This window comes from Mirounga leonina, unplaced genomic scaffold (genome assembly GCF_011800145.1).
Source record: "Mirounga leonina isolate KUSES-001 unplaced genomic scaffold, KU_Mleo_1.0 Mir_92, whole genome shotgun sequence".
In the NCBI taxonomy this organism is placed as follows: Eukaryota; Metazoa; Chordata; class Mammalia; order Carnivora; family Phocidae; genus Mirounga; species Mirounga leonina.
Window position 1 is genome coordinate 474,514 of NW_023270852.1, and position 13,997 is coordinate 488,510.

At 54.0% G+C, this 13,997-nt stretch overlaps 1 protein-coding gene across 1 annotated transcript in view; it reads right to left on the reverse strand.

The window, feature by feature from the left end:
* The window catches only part of OTOG (otogelin), an 86,673-nt gene that overhangs the window by 33,964 nt on the left and 38,712 nt on the right, over window positions 1-13,997 (reverse strand). Inside the window, 8 exon segments of the mRNA XM_034995092.1 lie at window positions 1,206-1,484; window positions 4,014-4,181; window positions 6,658-6,684; window positions 9,446-9,602; window positions 10,294-10,410; window positions 12,278-12,397; window positions 12,703-12,849; window positions 13,099-13,233. Coding sequence (XP_034850983.1) covers window positions 1,206-1,484; window positions 4,014-4,181; window positions 6,658-6,684; window positions 9,446-9,602; window positions 10,294-10,410; window positions 12,278-12,397; window positions 12,703-12,849; window positions 13,099-13,233 — 1,150 coding nt within the window.

Below are 13,997 nucleotides of genomic sequence, written 5' to 3' on the forward strand. Positions count from 1 at the left end.
TGGCCTGAGCAGGGAGATGTGGGTGGGCTCTGCAACAGGCCAGAGGGAGCAGCCCCACCTGGCAGCCCCTTCCTGACTCTATCCCCACACTGCTGACGATTGTGAAGAAACCTGCTTTTCTAGGATCCTTGAGACCAGAACTGAGAACTTACATTTGGGGAGCACCTACTAGGAACCAGGCCCAGAGCAAAGCCCGTGAGATGTCATCAATCCTCACAACAATCTTATGAGGCAAATAGCCCCACTGTACGGAGGTGGATGGTGGGGAGCTCTCCTCCAAGTGCCAAGGACTAGGGTCAGGATTTGAACCCAAGGCTGTCTGGCTTCAAAGTCTGGCTTCATTCTACTCTGCCTCAGGGTCTTCCAGAAAGGGACACAAGTCCTGCCATTACAGCCAGTGATGAATCTGTCCTGGGCGGGGTTCTTTGGTGGACTCTCTAGATGACCATGGAATGGAAGAATGAGCTGGCCCAGGCCTGGCTTGTGGGGGAGGTGATAAGTGAAGGGGCTGGTTGGAGATACATTTGTGCACATATGTAAATGGACCCACTCATGCAGCACAAGGCGCCCTCACAGGCACAAACATACATGTGTCCTTGCAGGACAGAGGCCTGCCTGGAGTGGTAGAGAAATTGTGATCTCTTCCCCCAGGGTAGAAGCAGAGAACAAGCACTTGGGGCAGACCCACCTGGCAGGGGGATGGCAGAGCCCTGGATCCCATTGGCCTTAGCTGGAAAGGGTATGGAGCTGCCCCATCACTGCCCGGGGTCCTGGGCCTCCCATGCGGGACAGAGGGAGACTGCTGGCTCCTCAGCCTGGTGCCCAGGGGGCGATCTTTGAGCTCACAGGGCAGGCATGTGTCCCCATCAGCAAGAAACCTGAGCCAGTGGGCTCTGCAAGCTGCAGTCAGGAGCACTTCTTACCTCGCGTCCACAAAGGCTGCCCTATTTTTAGACCATGTAATTGGCCTGTGGGTGTAGGCAGGACCCAGGAAGCTGGCTGGGCCCCGAGCCCCACGGCCCACAGCTCCCTAGGCCGCCAGCACGGAGGTCGGGCCCCCTCCCATCTTAGGGGCAGCACCAAAGTGTGGCCTCCCCGTGTCAGGACAGTGGGAATTCTGCCTCTTGAGGGCAGCTGGGAGGTGGGAGAGGGCAGGAAGGGCGGTTTGAGGAGGGGCTGAGGGTGACGGCAGGGTGGACACCTACCCAGAAGGCGGAAGAACGTGCCCCGGCGGAACACCTCCGTGTGCTCGTACAGCTGCAGGCCCAGCGTGGGGCCCGACACGTAAAGGAAGGAGCCAGGCTCTGCCAGCGACTCCAGGGCCACGAGGTCTGCCTGCCCTGTCCCCCGGTGCAGTAAGAAGGAGGCATGGCGGTGGAAGGCAACGCTGCCCTGCCACTTGGCCAGCTCCAGAGACCCATTGGCTGTGACGTGGAGGAAGAAGTTGGGTCTGTCCGCTGCCTCCAGGGACACCACATCCGGGTCTGTAAAGAGCCAGGTGGGTGAGGTGAGCACAGAGAGGGGTCCAGATGAGGGGCAGAGCCTGGCATGCGTCTGCTCTCAGTGCCTCAGGGCAGCCACCCGCCCTGTGGATTAGCTGGGCCCTGCTCCCCCACGCCTGCCCACTTACTTCTGCCTGCTGGCGGGCCCTCTGCACACACCACCTCTCCCTGAGGGAAGTGGAAGCTTAGAGAAGCTGTCAGCTGCCAAACCTCGGGACGTGTCTTCCTCCCACCTTCCTTCCCTCCTCCCTCTTTCCGTCCTTTCTCTCCTTTCTCCTTCACTCCCTCCCTCCCTCCCTCTCGCCCTCCCTCCCTCCTTTCCTCCCCCTATAAACCTCTGGGGGACCCTCTGTGTGCCAGGAGGAATTCTCCATGCTAGGGACACAACAGTGAACAGACTGACAGAAACAGCCGCCCCGGAGGAGTCCCGACCTATTGGACACACTGGACAGGCTAGGGGGTTGCTGATTTGACAAGTTTCAGTGACCCCAGCTTGGTCCTGCTCCACACAGAATCCCAGAGGCTCAGAGCTGGCAGACTGAGGGGATGTGGAGTCCAACCCACAGAAAACAGTGACCCCAAGAGGAGAAGGGGCTTGCCCTGAGCCCCACAACTGGTGTCTGCTCTCCTTTCTCCTGTGTCCACAAAGGCCCAGTTCTAGAAAGTGGGGCTTGTTGCTGGGTGGATAGCCCCCAAATCCACACAAGCAGGTGTCCAGGAGTCCCGGCCCGCCACAGCTGGCTGTATTGTGGGCAAGTGGCTTAACGTGCCCGGGCTGTTGTGAGGAGCAAACAATATGGCGCAGGTGAAAGGCCTAGCATGGGGCTTGATGTGTCTTCCCTCCCTGTCCATGTGGCCCTGTCACACCTCCCTGCGCAGCTGTGAGGAGACAGGAGGCGACTGGAGGAAGGATTCATTATTGACGGTAATAACAATAAGTGTTGTTTATCAAGGACTTACTATGTGTCAGACATGATACTAAGTAAGCCCTCTACCTGCTGGGTTATTAAATTCCAAGAGAGCCCCAGGAGGTGGCAAATTCATTCATTCAGCAGCTCATGTTTTCTGAGGGCCCATGATGTGCCAGGCACTGTGGTAGGCACAATAGGAAACCAACGACCAAAATCCCTGCCCTGATGAAACTTACATTCAACTGGGAGGAGGATAAACATCATAAACAAGTACAATCTATAATAGGTTAGTGGGGGATGATCTTGTTGTTCCCATTTTACAGATGAGGGAAGGGAGGCCCAGAGTCACACTGATGGTGGAAGAGGCAAACAGGATTAGGAGACCAAGTAGGCTAAGGCCAGAGCCCAGGAGCTTAACCTCCACACAGTCTGCCCCAGGGATGGGACCCAGGAGCAGGCACCATCATATCGTGCTCATATCATGTCTAACTCCTGGATGGGACTGTGGACTTCTGGTGGACAGGGATGTGTCTCTTCCATCCCTAATGCCCTGGTACCCAGCTCTGTGCCTGGCCTGGGAATAGGGCTCAATGAAAGGCAGGGAAGGAGGGATGAGGGGGTGGGGAGAGGTCCTCATAACTAGGTAAACTGCAGACCCTGAGAATCTGAGAACTGAATTTCTGAGATTGGGATGAACCCTCTGAGAAGTCTCTTGGGTCCCGGTTCCAGCTGATGCTGGGATGGGCCGCATCCCTGTGGTTAGGGAGACACTGACTAGATGGGGCCAGTAGGATGCGGGGGTAGAAATGCTGATCACAGCGGTCACGCATACTGGGACACACACAAATGGCCACAGGAAAGACTTCCCAGCACTGGTTGAACTGAAGCCTTGGCTGGCCCAGGGCCCCAAAAAAATACCATCCAGGGGCCCTCTGTGCCGGGCAAGGTTCCTGCCACCCCTTCAGCACTGCTGAACTCTGAACAGAGGACAGTGCCCACTAAAGCAAAGCCAGTCAGATCAGCGGACTGAGTCCCAGGGGGCTGTGGCTGGTTCCAGGCGTGTCCCAGAATTCAGGATCATAACCTGAGCCGGTCAAGAGCCTGCTCCTCCATTCGCAGAAGCAAGCCCCCCAGGAGTCAGTACATCAGCCAGCTCCGCTCTGGCACTTCAAGTCTATCCAGTCTCAAAAACGGAGGGGAAGGGAGGGGAGGAGGCAGAAGAGAAGAAGGAGAAGCAGGAAGAGATGGAAGAGGGTGGAGAGGAGGGAGAGAAGAGGAGGGGGAGGAGGAGAGGGGAAAGGGGACTGGGGGCAGGAAGGAGGGGAGGGAGAGGAAGGAGTGGTTGTTGCCACCAGGCTTGACCGAACACAGCAATGGTATAAAGCTACAAAGGTACATCTGGACCTTGGCCTCCCTGCTTCTTCCAGGGAGAAAATGGAAGGTGTCTGTTTGAAGAGACTAACAGGCTGACCCAGAGGCCTGTCTCAGCTGAGAGGGGCACCTGCTGGAGCTCCACATTTCTCCAGCAACTGCAGATTGCTTAGGGCCTCAGCATCCTCCCTCCACCAAGGGCTGCAGTGGGGCTGGAGGCAGACCTTACCATGAGCCTTGGCCTTGTACAGTGCAGCCGTCAGCAGGAAGTTCACAATGTCCCCTGGAGCCACGTCCCCCGCGCTCATGAGGACCGTGGCACCGCCCGCCGCCTTGCTGGCCACCAGGGCATTGCCAGTGGCCAAGCTGGCCAGTTGGTAGGGACCCTTACCTAGTGCTGGAGAGAAGGGGCCCAGGTGGAAGGCCTGCCCCCCTGGGCCTTGGCCCACCTCCCATCCTGCCAGAGGTGGGGAAAAGAGAGGGTGCGAGAGAGCTACTCTCGGTCGCTTCCCTCACCCCGGGCCCCAGGAAACTTGATTCCACAAGAAGGAAGGGGCATGAATTCCAGGGGGTCAGTCCCTGATGGGAAGTGACCCTCTGCACAGCGCCTGAGCAATTGCACAGGAAACCTGGGAACAGGGCCACCCACGGGAGACCTCTGCCCCACCCCGACCCCTGCAGATGTCTCTCCGTGGGCCTGTCCCACAGCCACGGCTCCATTCAGGGTCGCCTCTGGGACTCAACATCAGACCTGGTCTCTACCCACCCAACACCTGAGGAACGAAGCCTGGCAAGTCTCAGGCTCAACATCAGTGTTTACCTGCTTATCTCAAATGTGTCATTTTTGTGGCTCTTGGGTTCCTACCGTTGTTGGTATAGGTTGGAGAGGGCCATGGGTTTCCTAGACAATTGCCTTAAAACCAACCTCCCTGCCTCTGGTGTGCCCCCCAGCCTCCAGTGCCTCCTCCCCGCGGGTGCTTGGGTCACCTTTCTAGCCACACTCCCTGCTGGGACTCATCAATGGCTCCCCATTGCCCTCAGGATGGAATCCAAAAGCCCAGCTTGAACTCAGGGACCCTTCCCACCCCAAACCCCACCTACCTCCCCACACCCTTGCCCTGCCACAGTGAACTTCTCTAGCACCTCCTTGAAAGAGCCGTGCTGTGCTCTACCTCATGCCTCTCCTCATGCTGTCCACCCACTCAGAGTAGTCCTCCATGTTTTGTGCCTGGCAAACGCCTACTCAACCTTTGGGGCCCAGCTCAAATGTCACCTCCTTGGCGAAGCTCTCCCTGCACCCTCTCCCGCCACACACAAACGTCATCCCTCCTCCTCAGCGCTCCACCAGCCGTTGGAGCACGACAGGCCCTGATCACAGCTCTTAGGATGAGGACCTTGATGGTGGCTCCACGTCCGTCTCCTGGGCCAGATGGGAAACAGGCAGCGCTATGCTAGTAAATGCATAACAATAAATTCTCAAACAAACAAAACCCCACTTTGTAGTGGTTGCTGATTTCCACCGTGTGAATACTCACGGCAGTGGTCAGTTTCAAGCTACCGACTGAATGTGGAGTTAGGAACACACCGCAGCTTTAGGGGGCCAGTGTGAGCGGGATCCAGCACATCACCACCGGGACAGGCCTCTTTGACCATTGATTCCCCAGCACCCAGCAAAGGGCCTGGACCAGAGAAAATGTCGGTAGGAGAGCAGAGCAAGGAATGGATGGGTAGGTGGATGAGTAGGTGGAAGATGCTAGAAACAGCTTGTCCTTTGCCAGTTACTGCCACCCAAAATGCCACAGAAGGGAGAAAACTCTTCTCAGAGCTGTCTCGCTGAAATGTCTTGCCTGATGTCAGACAGACCTTGCCTGTCCCAGGGACTGCAATTCTGTTACAGATTCATTCCTATAAGGAAAGCTTCGTCATAGCCAGGAGGAAGCCCTTGGCCATCAGGAGTCCCTAGGGGCTAACATTTTGGAGGGTCTGTAGTCCCTGAATTATCATGCTTCACCCTGGTCCAGCTTTTATCTCTCAGACTCCCTAACTGGTATCCTGTCTCTAGTCTGTCCCCCTCGATTTCACCTGCTATCCTCTGCCAGTGGGACATATCCCAACCCAAAATCTGATAATGCTTGTAACTGAGGACAAAGCCTTGGGCCTAGATGCACATAGGCCTATTCCTGGCATGGTACCTGGAAGGGGATGGCGCAGGGCTCCAAAGTCAAAGGTGAATGGTACCAAGGACCTGACGAGCATCTAACTCTGCCAAGATCTGACTTCCCACCCTAATGCCCATGACCCTGGTGATTAAACTGAATAATGAGCTCTAACGCTGGACATTCGCCTCCCTTGGGTCTTTAGTCGCGACCTGTGGTTTTACTCTAGCTAATGCAGAATTTGGAGCATATCCTGGTACCCTGTGACCTTGGCTAAATTTGAAGATGAATTGGACAGGCTGAGCCAAGCTGTAGGTTTTGCCCCAGTCATCCTCAGAAAGAGCAGTTTGCATTTGCCTTCACCACTCAAACCTTCAGGAGACCCAAGACAATATTCCATGAGCCTGATGAGCGAGATTGCAAAGGACAGAAGGTGGCATATTGGTGGGAATGGGGTTTTTACTTCCTGGTGAGGCTGCCCTGGGTGGGAACAACTCCCGGGAAGCTGGCCTGGCCTGGAGAGAGGGGACACAGGAGCTTCTAGAGACAGAATTCTGAGACACCCCTGGCCTCTGCACTATCTGGATTCTCTCTGCACAGTGCGGTCCCTCCTCGCACCATGTTACAGCTCTTCCAGGGCCAGCTGATGCTGTCATGGCAGGAGCGGGGCTGGCGGTACTTGGCCCCCCAGGCTCCACTTGGGGAGGATGGGCTTACCTTTATTAAAGAAGTCACAGTCATACGCTGCAAGAGAGAGAACAAGACTTCTTGAGAAGCCTGGGACAGGTGGGCAGAGCCACGGCCCCTAGCATCCCAGCTGTCCCAGATTCGACCTGCCTCCCAAACTCCAAGATCTGCGCATGGTCATTGGACTCAGGTATCTTAAGGTGTAGGAAAGACCACGGCTCCTGTCTGTGCCCCCGGCACAAAGCTCAAAGCCCGACCTAGAGTAGGGACTCAGCATGTAGCGAATGAATGAATGAGCGAATGGGTGAATGAGTGAATGAGTGTTGGACAGAATGGGGCATTTTCTGTGGCCCCAAAGGGCAAGGCTAGAATCAAGGAGTGGAAACTCCAGTCACAAATGTTATAGCAGTTCCTGGAGGAATGCAAGCACAAGATAGAAGTTGGTATTTCAAGAACCTTGGGTGGAAGGGAACCAGGGGCCACCAGGACCCAAGGCTTTTTTCGGGCCCCTCGGGGTGTAGTTTCCATCAGGTTTCACAAGCTCCTCCAAGTGTGGGCTCAGCGCACCCTCTAGTGGCTCCGCCCAGCACTGCAGCCTGTTGCCCAGGCGCCTCAGCCATGGATTCTGTAGTCCCCCGGGGGCCGGCTGGGGACCTTGCAGGGGCACCCAAAGCCAGAAGCAAGGCCATGAGGAGCCAGGTGGGTAGACTGTGGATGAAGGCTGAGGGGGATCCTCCCTCATTCGTAGGCATGGTCTAAAGAGAGCCACCTACTCCACCTGATACCCCAAATGCCATGATCAACACTATCTCTTTGCATTTGGCACTGACCTCTAGAAAGAGCACTTACAGTGAGACTGACCCACCATGTGTCTATGGAAAAGGACTCACTTTTCCTCGTTTGTTGACTCAGAAGACTGAACTAGAAATTTAGATCTCGGAGTCTCTGGTTTCAAGTGGGTACCAAGTCAGTGGGAGGTAGCCCGGGAGAGTCAGACCTGAGTTCAAATTCCGTCTCTCTCACTCTTCAGCTGTGCATACTGGGACAAGTTACTCAACCTCTCTGAAATTTAGTGCCCTGCTCTATAATATGGGACCACCAAGGGTACCTGTCCCACAGACTTGCGAGTCCTGGACTAGGGCAAGGCAAGTGTTCACGTTGTGTGCAAAAGGGAAGGGGGCGTCAAACACCTCAGTAATTAAGATGCATAATATTTTAATACACTGTTTTAAAATGTTTTAAATTAATGCAAAATGCAAAATGTCCGTGATGAACCAAATATCAAAAATTTAAAATAAGGACAGGATCGATGATAGCGCCTTGCCAAACCACGTTGGATCCTGAGGCAGAAGGGAAAATCAGTACTATCGACCCTGTCATTACTTAAAACTTTGATATTTTGTTCATCAAAGCCACAGATATTTTTGCATTAAGTTTGATTTTTAAAAAATATTACCTTCAAATGTGATTTATCTCCGTTACTGAGTTTTTTGTGCTTCCTTAAATCTTGTGTCCTAGGTGAGGAGTCCCTAGCCCTGAATATCAAGGAGCTAATGCACAGAAGGCACACGGCTGGGCACACAGCAGATCCTCGGTAAAACTGTGCTGCCTTCTCTTTCATGAAGGATTTTTATCTGAGAAAGAGAAGGGAGGGCCACAGAGCATGACCACAGAGCCTCTGTAGTAGAGGGCTCTCAGAGGAAACCGGGCAGAGAAAAGGGAGGCCAGAGGTAGGTTCTGCTCCATCTTCTTCCTAGGGTCATCCTGCCTGGAGCTCTCAGGGCTCAGGACGGGCCAGCACCTGCGTCCCCGTAAGAAATGACAGCAACCTCAGCAATACCACAGAGCGCATGCCCGCTGCTTCACGTGGGCTAGCTCACGGGTCTCTTAACCCATGTACGAGTCGGGGTGTGAAGAATGTGCCCCAGGTGACCCCGCTGGGTGGGGCTTGGGCCTGAACCCAGACAGTCTGGCCTCCGAGGCTGTGTGATAACCACTGCACCCCAAAGTGAGGCAGTGATGGGCCCAGAAAGATCATCGGTGTGCAGGAACAAATAATAAATAATAAGTGAATGACTAATGGAACTTTCTATATATTTTATTTCATTTTTAAAATATTTACTCTGGTATCTGTTTTATGATACACATTTATACTACTAGTAGTATATATGTACCCACATACATGTATCTATGTCTGTGTATGAATGCACGCTTGAAACATTTTTTACTAGATGGAGCGTGCAACCCAAAGCATTACAGACCACCATTGCTCTAAATAAACGGATGTCTTGCGCTGCCTCTGAAGGGGCCCGTATGTCTTAGCTGACAAAGGGCTTTTAATTCATTATCCCATTTGACCCTCACAATAAACCTGGTGGGGCAGGTCTATTCCTACTTTTCAGATGAGAAAATTGAGCCCCAGAGAGGTTGGGTGACTTGTTTGAGGCCAAACAGCTCGCATATGGCAGCTGTGGGTCTGAAACCCGGGGCTCCTGACTCCCCCGGGAACGTGGTTAAGAGCACAGATTTGCAGCCAGACCATCTGAAGATGAGCCCTGGCTCCTCCACTAAGCTGTGTGACCTTGAGCACGTTACTCCATCTCTAACTCCATGTCTAACCTGCTCCCCAGCTGTGAACCAGGAATGAACTCCTACTTGATAGGGTATTTTACGAATTCAGTGAAAGATACGGGCAAGCCAGTTGGTGCGTGGCACGTACCGAGTACTCAGCAATGCCAGGCAGGGTGATGGCAGCCCACAGGCCTGCCCGCGGAGGGGCCCCCGCTCCCCACGCTGGGTGCCCGGTCTGCATACTCACGGCAGAGGCGCGGGGTCCGCCAGGCCACAGCCACCCCGTGCTGGCAGCACTGGTGGGCATAGGCGGACACACTGGCACAGAAGCACTCACAGTCCCCGCCCCGGCTGCACCCACAGGTGTCCGTCAGGCAGTTTGAGTAAAACCAAGTGACATCGACCTGGGGGAGGTCAGAAGTCAGAGGTCAGAGGACAGCTCCCGAGGGTTAGCCCCTCAGCTTCCCGGCCGACGCCTCCTTGTGGCAGGGAGCAGCATCCACATGAAGGGACACCAGGCTGGGGTGCGCTGCCCTGGTGGGGTGAGGGCAGACAGGCGGCCAGCTCAGAGCAAAACAGCTCCATGGCCCAGGCAGACCCCACTTTTGAGAACTAAGCTCTCGCCTTCCCTAGGCCTACACTATTGGATCCAGAGGTTAAGGGTGTGGCTGAGAGACAGACATGGGGTATGAACTCCCAGCCAGGGCCAGGCCGACGGCAGCCTTCGAGGCCCTGGGGGGTGCCATGCAGAGCTAAGCGCCAGCTCCCCTCCGTCTCCACACAGGCCGATGCCAGGGCATGAGGGGTTTGTGTCCACTGTGCAGAATAACTTCCTCACCGGGAGGAAGAGCCAGATTGAGATAGGTTTGAAAAAGGCATGGGAGCGGTTTGTTTGGCTGTCTGTCCTGGGTCATCTGGGGAAACAGAACAGGTTCATCGGAGCAGGCTGGAGGCAGGGGACTGGCAGAGGTAGGTCTCCTTTCTAGACCTGAGGTGCCTCTCCCCAGGCATTGGGGGGGGGGGCGGTCTGCGAGGAGAAGGGATTGAGGGAAGGTAGGGAGGGGCTCAGGAGGACTGAGGCTGGGGTCCACTCACCACAGGGTGGCAGGTCTCAAACACCTCACTGAGCAGGATGCTGCACTCCTTTCTGGCAAATGGTTCTCGGAGAGGATTCAGGACACACGTGTCCCAGGGGTCAAGGGTGTCTGGGCACTGAGAGGCAAAGGCAGGGCTGTTGATCTCCCTATCCCCACAATGCCTGTTGCCTGGTGTGGTGGACAGACTCTTAGAGTGGCCCCCTTGATCCCCCAACTCCTGAGGTTCAAGTCCTTGTATAATTCCCTCCCCTTGAGTATGGGAAGGACCTATGACTTGCTTCAAACCGACAAAAGAAGGCAAAGGTGACGGGATGGACATGGTTATGAGTCTGCGACTGCATTTTTATGTTACATATTTTTTGTTTTATAAGATGGTAGAGTCCATCTTGCTGAATCTCTCCCTTGCTGGCTGTGAGGAAGCAAGCAGCCATGTGGGGGAGTCTCACATGGTAGAAACGGTGAGTGCTCTCTAGGAGCCGGGGGTCTTCTCTGGCCAAGAGCTAGCAAAAACACTGAAGCTCTCAGTTCTATGGTTGCTGACAACCACCCCAGCAGGTGGGGAAGGACATACCTCCCTAGTCGAACGTCCAGATAAGAGCCCAGCCCTGGCTGACACCTTGGTTGAGCCTGTGATACCCCAAGCAGAGAACCAGTCAAGCCCCACCCTGACTCCTGACCAACAGACACCACATGTGTGTGGTCAAATGTTTCCAAGTCTGTAGTAGTGTTGTTACATAGCTACAGATAACTAATAACTAATACCGACTGCCCCAATGTCTGCCGAACCTCCTCCATCAGTGCTACATTCTCATAAGAACCCCCCAGGATATGCCCAAGGGGGTTATCAAGAGAGGAACAGCAGTAGGGGATCGGAGGTGGGGAGCAATAAAGGTTAGTCATCCTCTCTGCTTCTCTAAAATGGGGGTGGGCTAGAGCACTCTTCTGAGGCTGCAAGAACAGCCTTGTCCCACCTCAGGATTACACTGGGCACCAAGCCATGACTGTCCCTGGACCCCAGTCTACATAAGCTCATCTTCCTCTACTCCCCAACTGAGAATTAGGGACATAAGATGACTCAGTCCAGGAAACGCGAATATGTAACGCCCATGTCACCACTCTCTGCTGCGGCATCCATAGACATAACTAATCAATCACAGTTCTCCTTCTAGCTGAGCCTGACACAAGTCTTAGGTATTTCTCAGCACGGCTTCACAGACTACCTCTTTTGGCTGATCAGAGTTGTCACAAGAGCTTAAATCCAGTCTACATCCCTCTCCTGGCACAGCTCCTTCAGAGGACCACGGAGAAGATGGAACTTACTCAAGCTCACCCAGCAGCTCACTGGATGACCCAAGACAAGAACCTAGGTCTCTTGCTCTCAGTTCAGGGCTGTTTTCCCCCATAGCTCACAACTTGGGGGCCTCAGCCATTTCCCAAACCCCAGGGACATCCTCCTCATTTCTGCCTCTGCTAAAGTTGTCTCCCTCTCAGAGGCCTTCTCTCTGATACATTCATCTTTCCAAATATGGCCTTTAAGTACCAGTCTACTCCCACCTCCTTCAGGAAGCCTGCTCTGATTGCCTCAGGCCACATGGGTCTCTCTTGGACTCTCCTCTGGACCAGACCTAGTGCCAGGCACTGGGGGCACAGAGATGGTTAAGATGGTCAGGTTTCAACAAGCCTCATCTTCCCTAGTACGTAGGTGGTCATCTCTCCTCAGACAAAGACTTCATCTCCTTCTCAGCCCCCACCCTCCCATCAGGGCTTGATCCAGGGCACAGGTGCAGCCTGATTTGTGAGATGGGGGGTGGATGCCCTCTGGCCTCAGGGCAGAGCCGAAGGCTGGGGATGCTGGGTCAGAGGCCAGGAGAGCGGTTGCATGAGCAGTCTCACACCAGTGTCCCTGACCTGGGGCCAGGGCCCCTCAGTGCCTGCCAGGGCCCATCTGAGTGAGGGAGGGAGGCAGCCTAGGGAGCCTTTACCTCGACAGCAGCCCAACTGCTGCCAAACTCCTGGGGGTTAGTTAACTCTAAATTCTCCGGAGTCCTCATCTCATTGATGGTTTTTAAGTCAAAGTTCCCACAGAGTCCCGCCAGCTGGCCCTGAAAGAAGAGAGGACACTGCGGTCACCTGCAGGAACACCAGGGACGAACCACTGGCAGCGCAGTTGCCATGAGCCCAGGAGTCTGTCATGGACCTGAAGCAACTTCTGAGGTCATGATGTAAAGAGGGGTAGGAGAAGAGTCAGAGGAGAAGGGCACGGAGTGGGGTGGGGGCAGACAGGACAGGAGGCATGATACTCCAGGCTCCTTGGTGAGGGTCCAGCTCATGCAAGGATGCCCAGTGGCCTGGGTCAGCCCCAGGAAGGAGCAGAGGGCCCTGTGAGGGTCACTGCTCATGCAAGTACCTGCCACTGTGGCCCAGCCTGGATGTGCACTGTGGTTCTCTGGTCCCATAAGAGGGTGATGTGCTCCCTTGGGAAATGCACCAGCGTGAAAAACCCTGCTTGCCACGTGTGGACCTCCTGCTTCTCATCCAGGAAGCTCTCAGGACTCTAGAGCGACAGAGATGGTCATTCCTGAGGCCCGGGTGTCCCCCAACACCTGGGTCAGCTGCCCAGCCCCAGGAACTCACGCCTCCCTCACACCCTGACATTGACCTCTGTGTTCCTGACTTTGACCAAGGAGTTCAATCGGGGCTGCTGACTCAACAGCTCCAAGGAACTGGGTCCCCAGCCCTCTTCTGCCCCAGCCCCTGTTAACATACGACTGTCTATACAACCTGAACCTGCACCAGGCCTTACAGGACTTCCCGAGTCGTCATCAAAGATGAGGAGTGAGTTCCCAACGTTGATGGAAATAAACTTCCTACAGATGATACCAGAGCTGTAACAGTCTACATTCTCTACAATCACAGAGAAACTGAGGTCCGCTGTGCTCTGGGGAGAAAATAAATTAGTTCAGTAAAACCAGGGAGAGAAAAGGGCCTGAGGACAGGCACAGAGGTAGTGGGACATGGACTCTGAGGTGGTTTTCAATCCACTTATACTTCTTATTAGCTGTGTGACTTTGGGCAACTTATTCAGTTCTCTGAAGCTCAATTTCACTGTTGTGCCTAGGGCAGTGTTTAGCATGTAGTCACTCTCCAAAAAGTATTGGATGGACGGACGGATGGATGGATGGATGGATGGCTATATAATAGGGTTGACTGGTGTTGACAAGGGTATAGGGTGGGGGTACTGTCTTATATATGTGATGACAGTAGTGTAAGCCTTTTTGGAGGGCAAATTGCAAGCACTGAATAACATCTTATGTGTATACAACTTTTCATGGCAATTCCACGTCTAACACTCTATAGAGATACATCCACAAAAGTATTCATTGAGCATTTAAATATCAGCAACAATCTAAATGTCTGTCAATGGGGAGATAATAAAACAAATGAGAGCATGTCCTCTCTGTAGAATTTTACACAAAGAAGAAAGAGGTATGTACCGATTCTATAATGACTAAGGTATATGGTATTAAGTGAATAGAGCAAATTGCAGAATACTATCCATAAAAACAAAGCACCGTGTGTGTGTGTGTGTGTGTGTGTGTATCTGTCTGTCTCATGGAAGACGATCTTGCAGGATTCACACCTAACTGTTATGAGCAGGGAATGGGAACAGAAGAGCTGTAAAGGGAAATATTTATTTTTAAT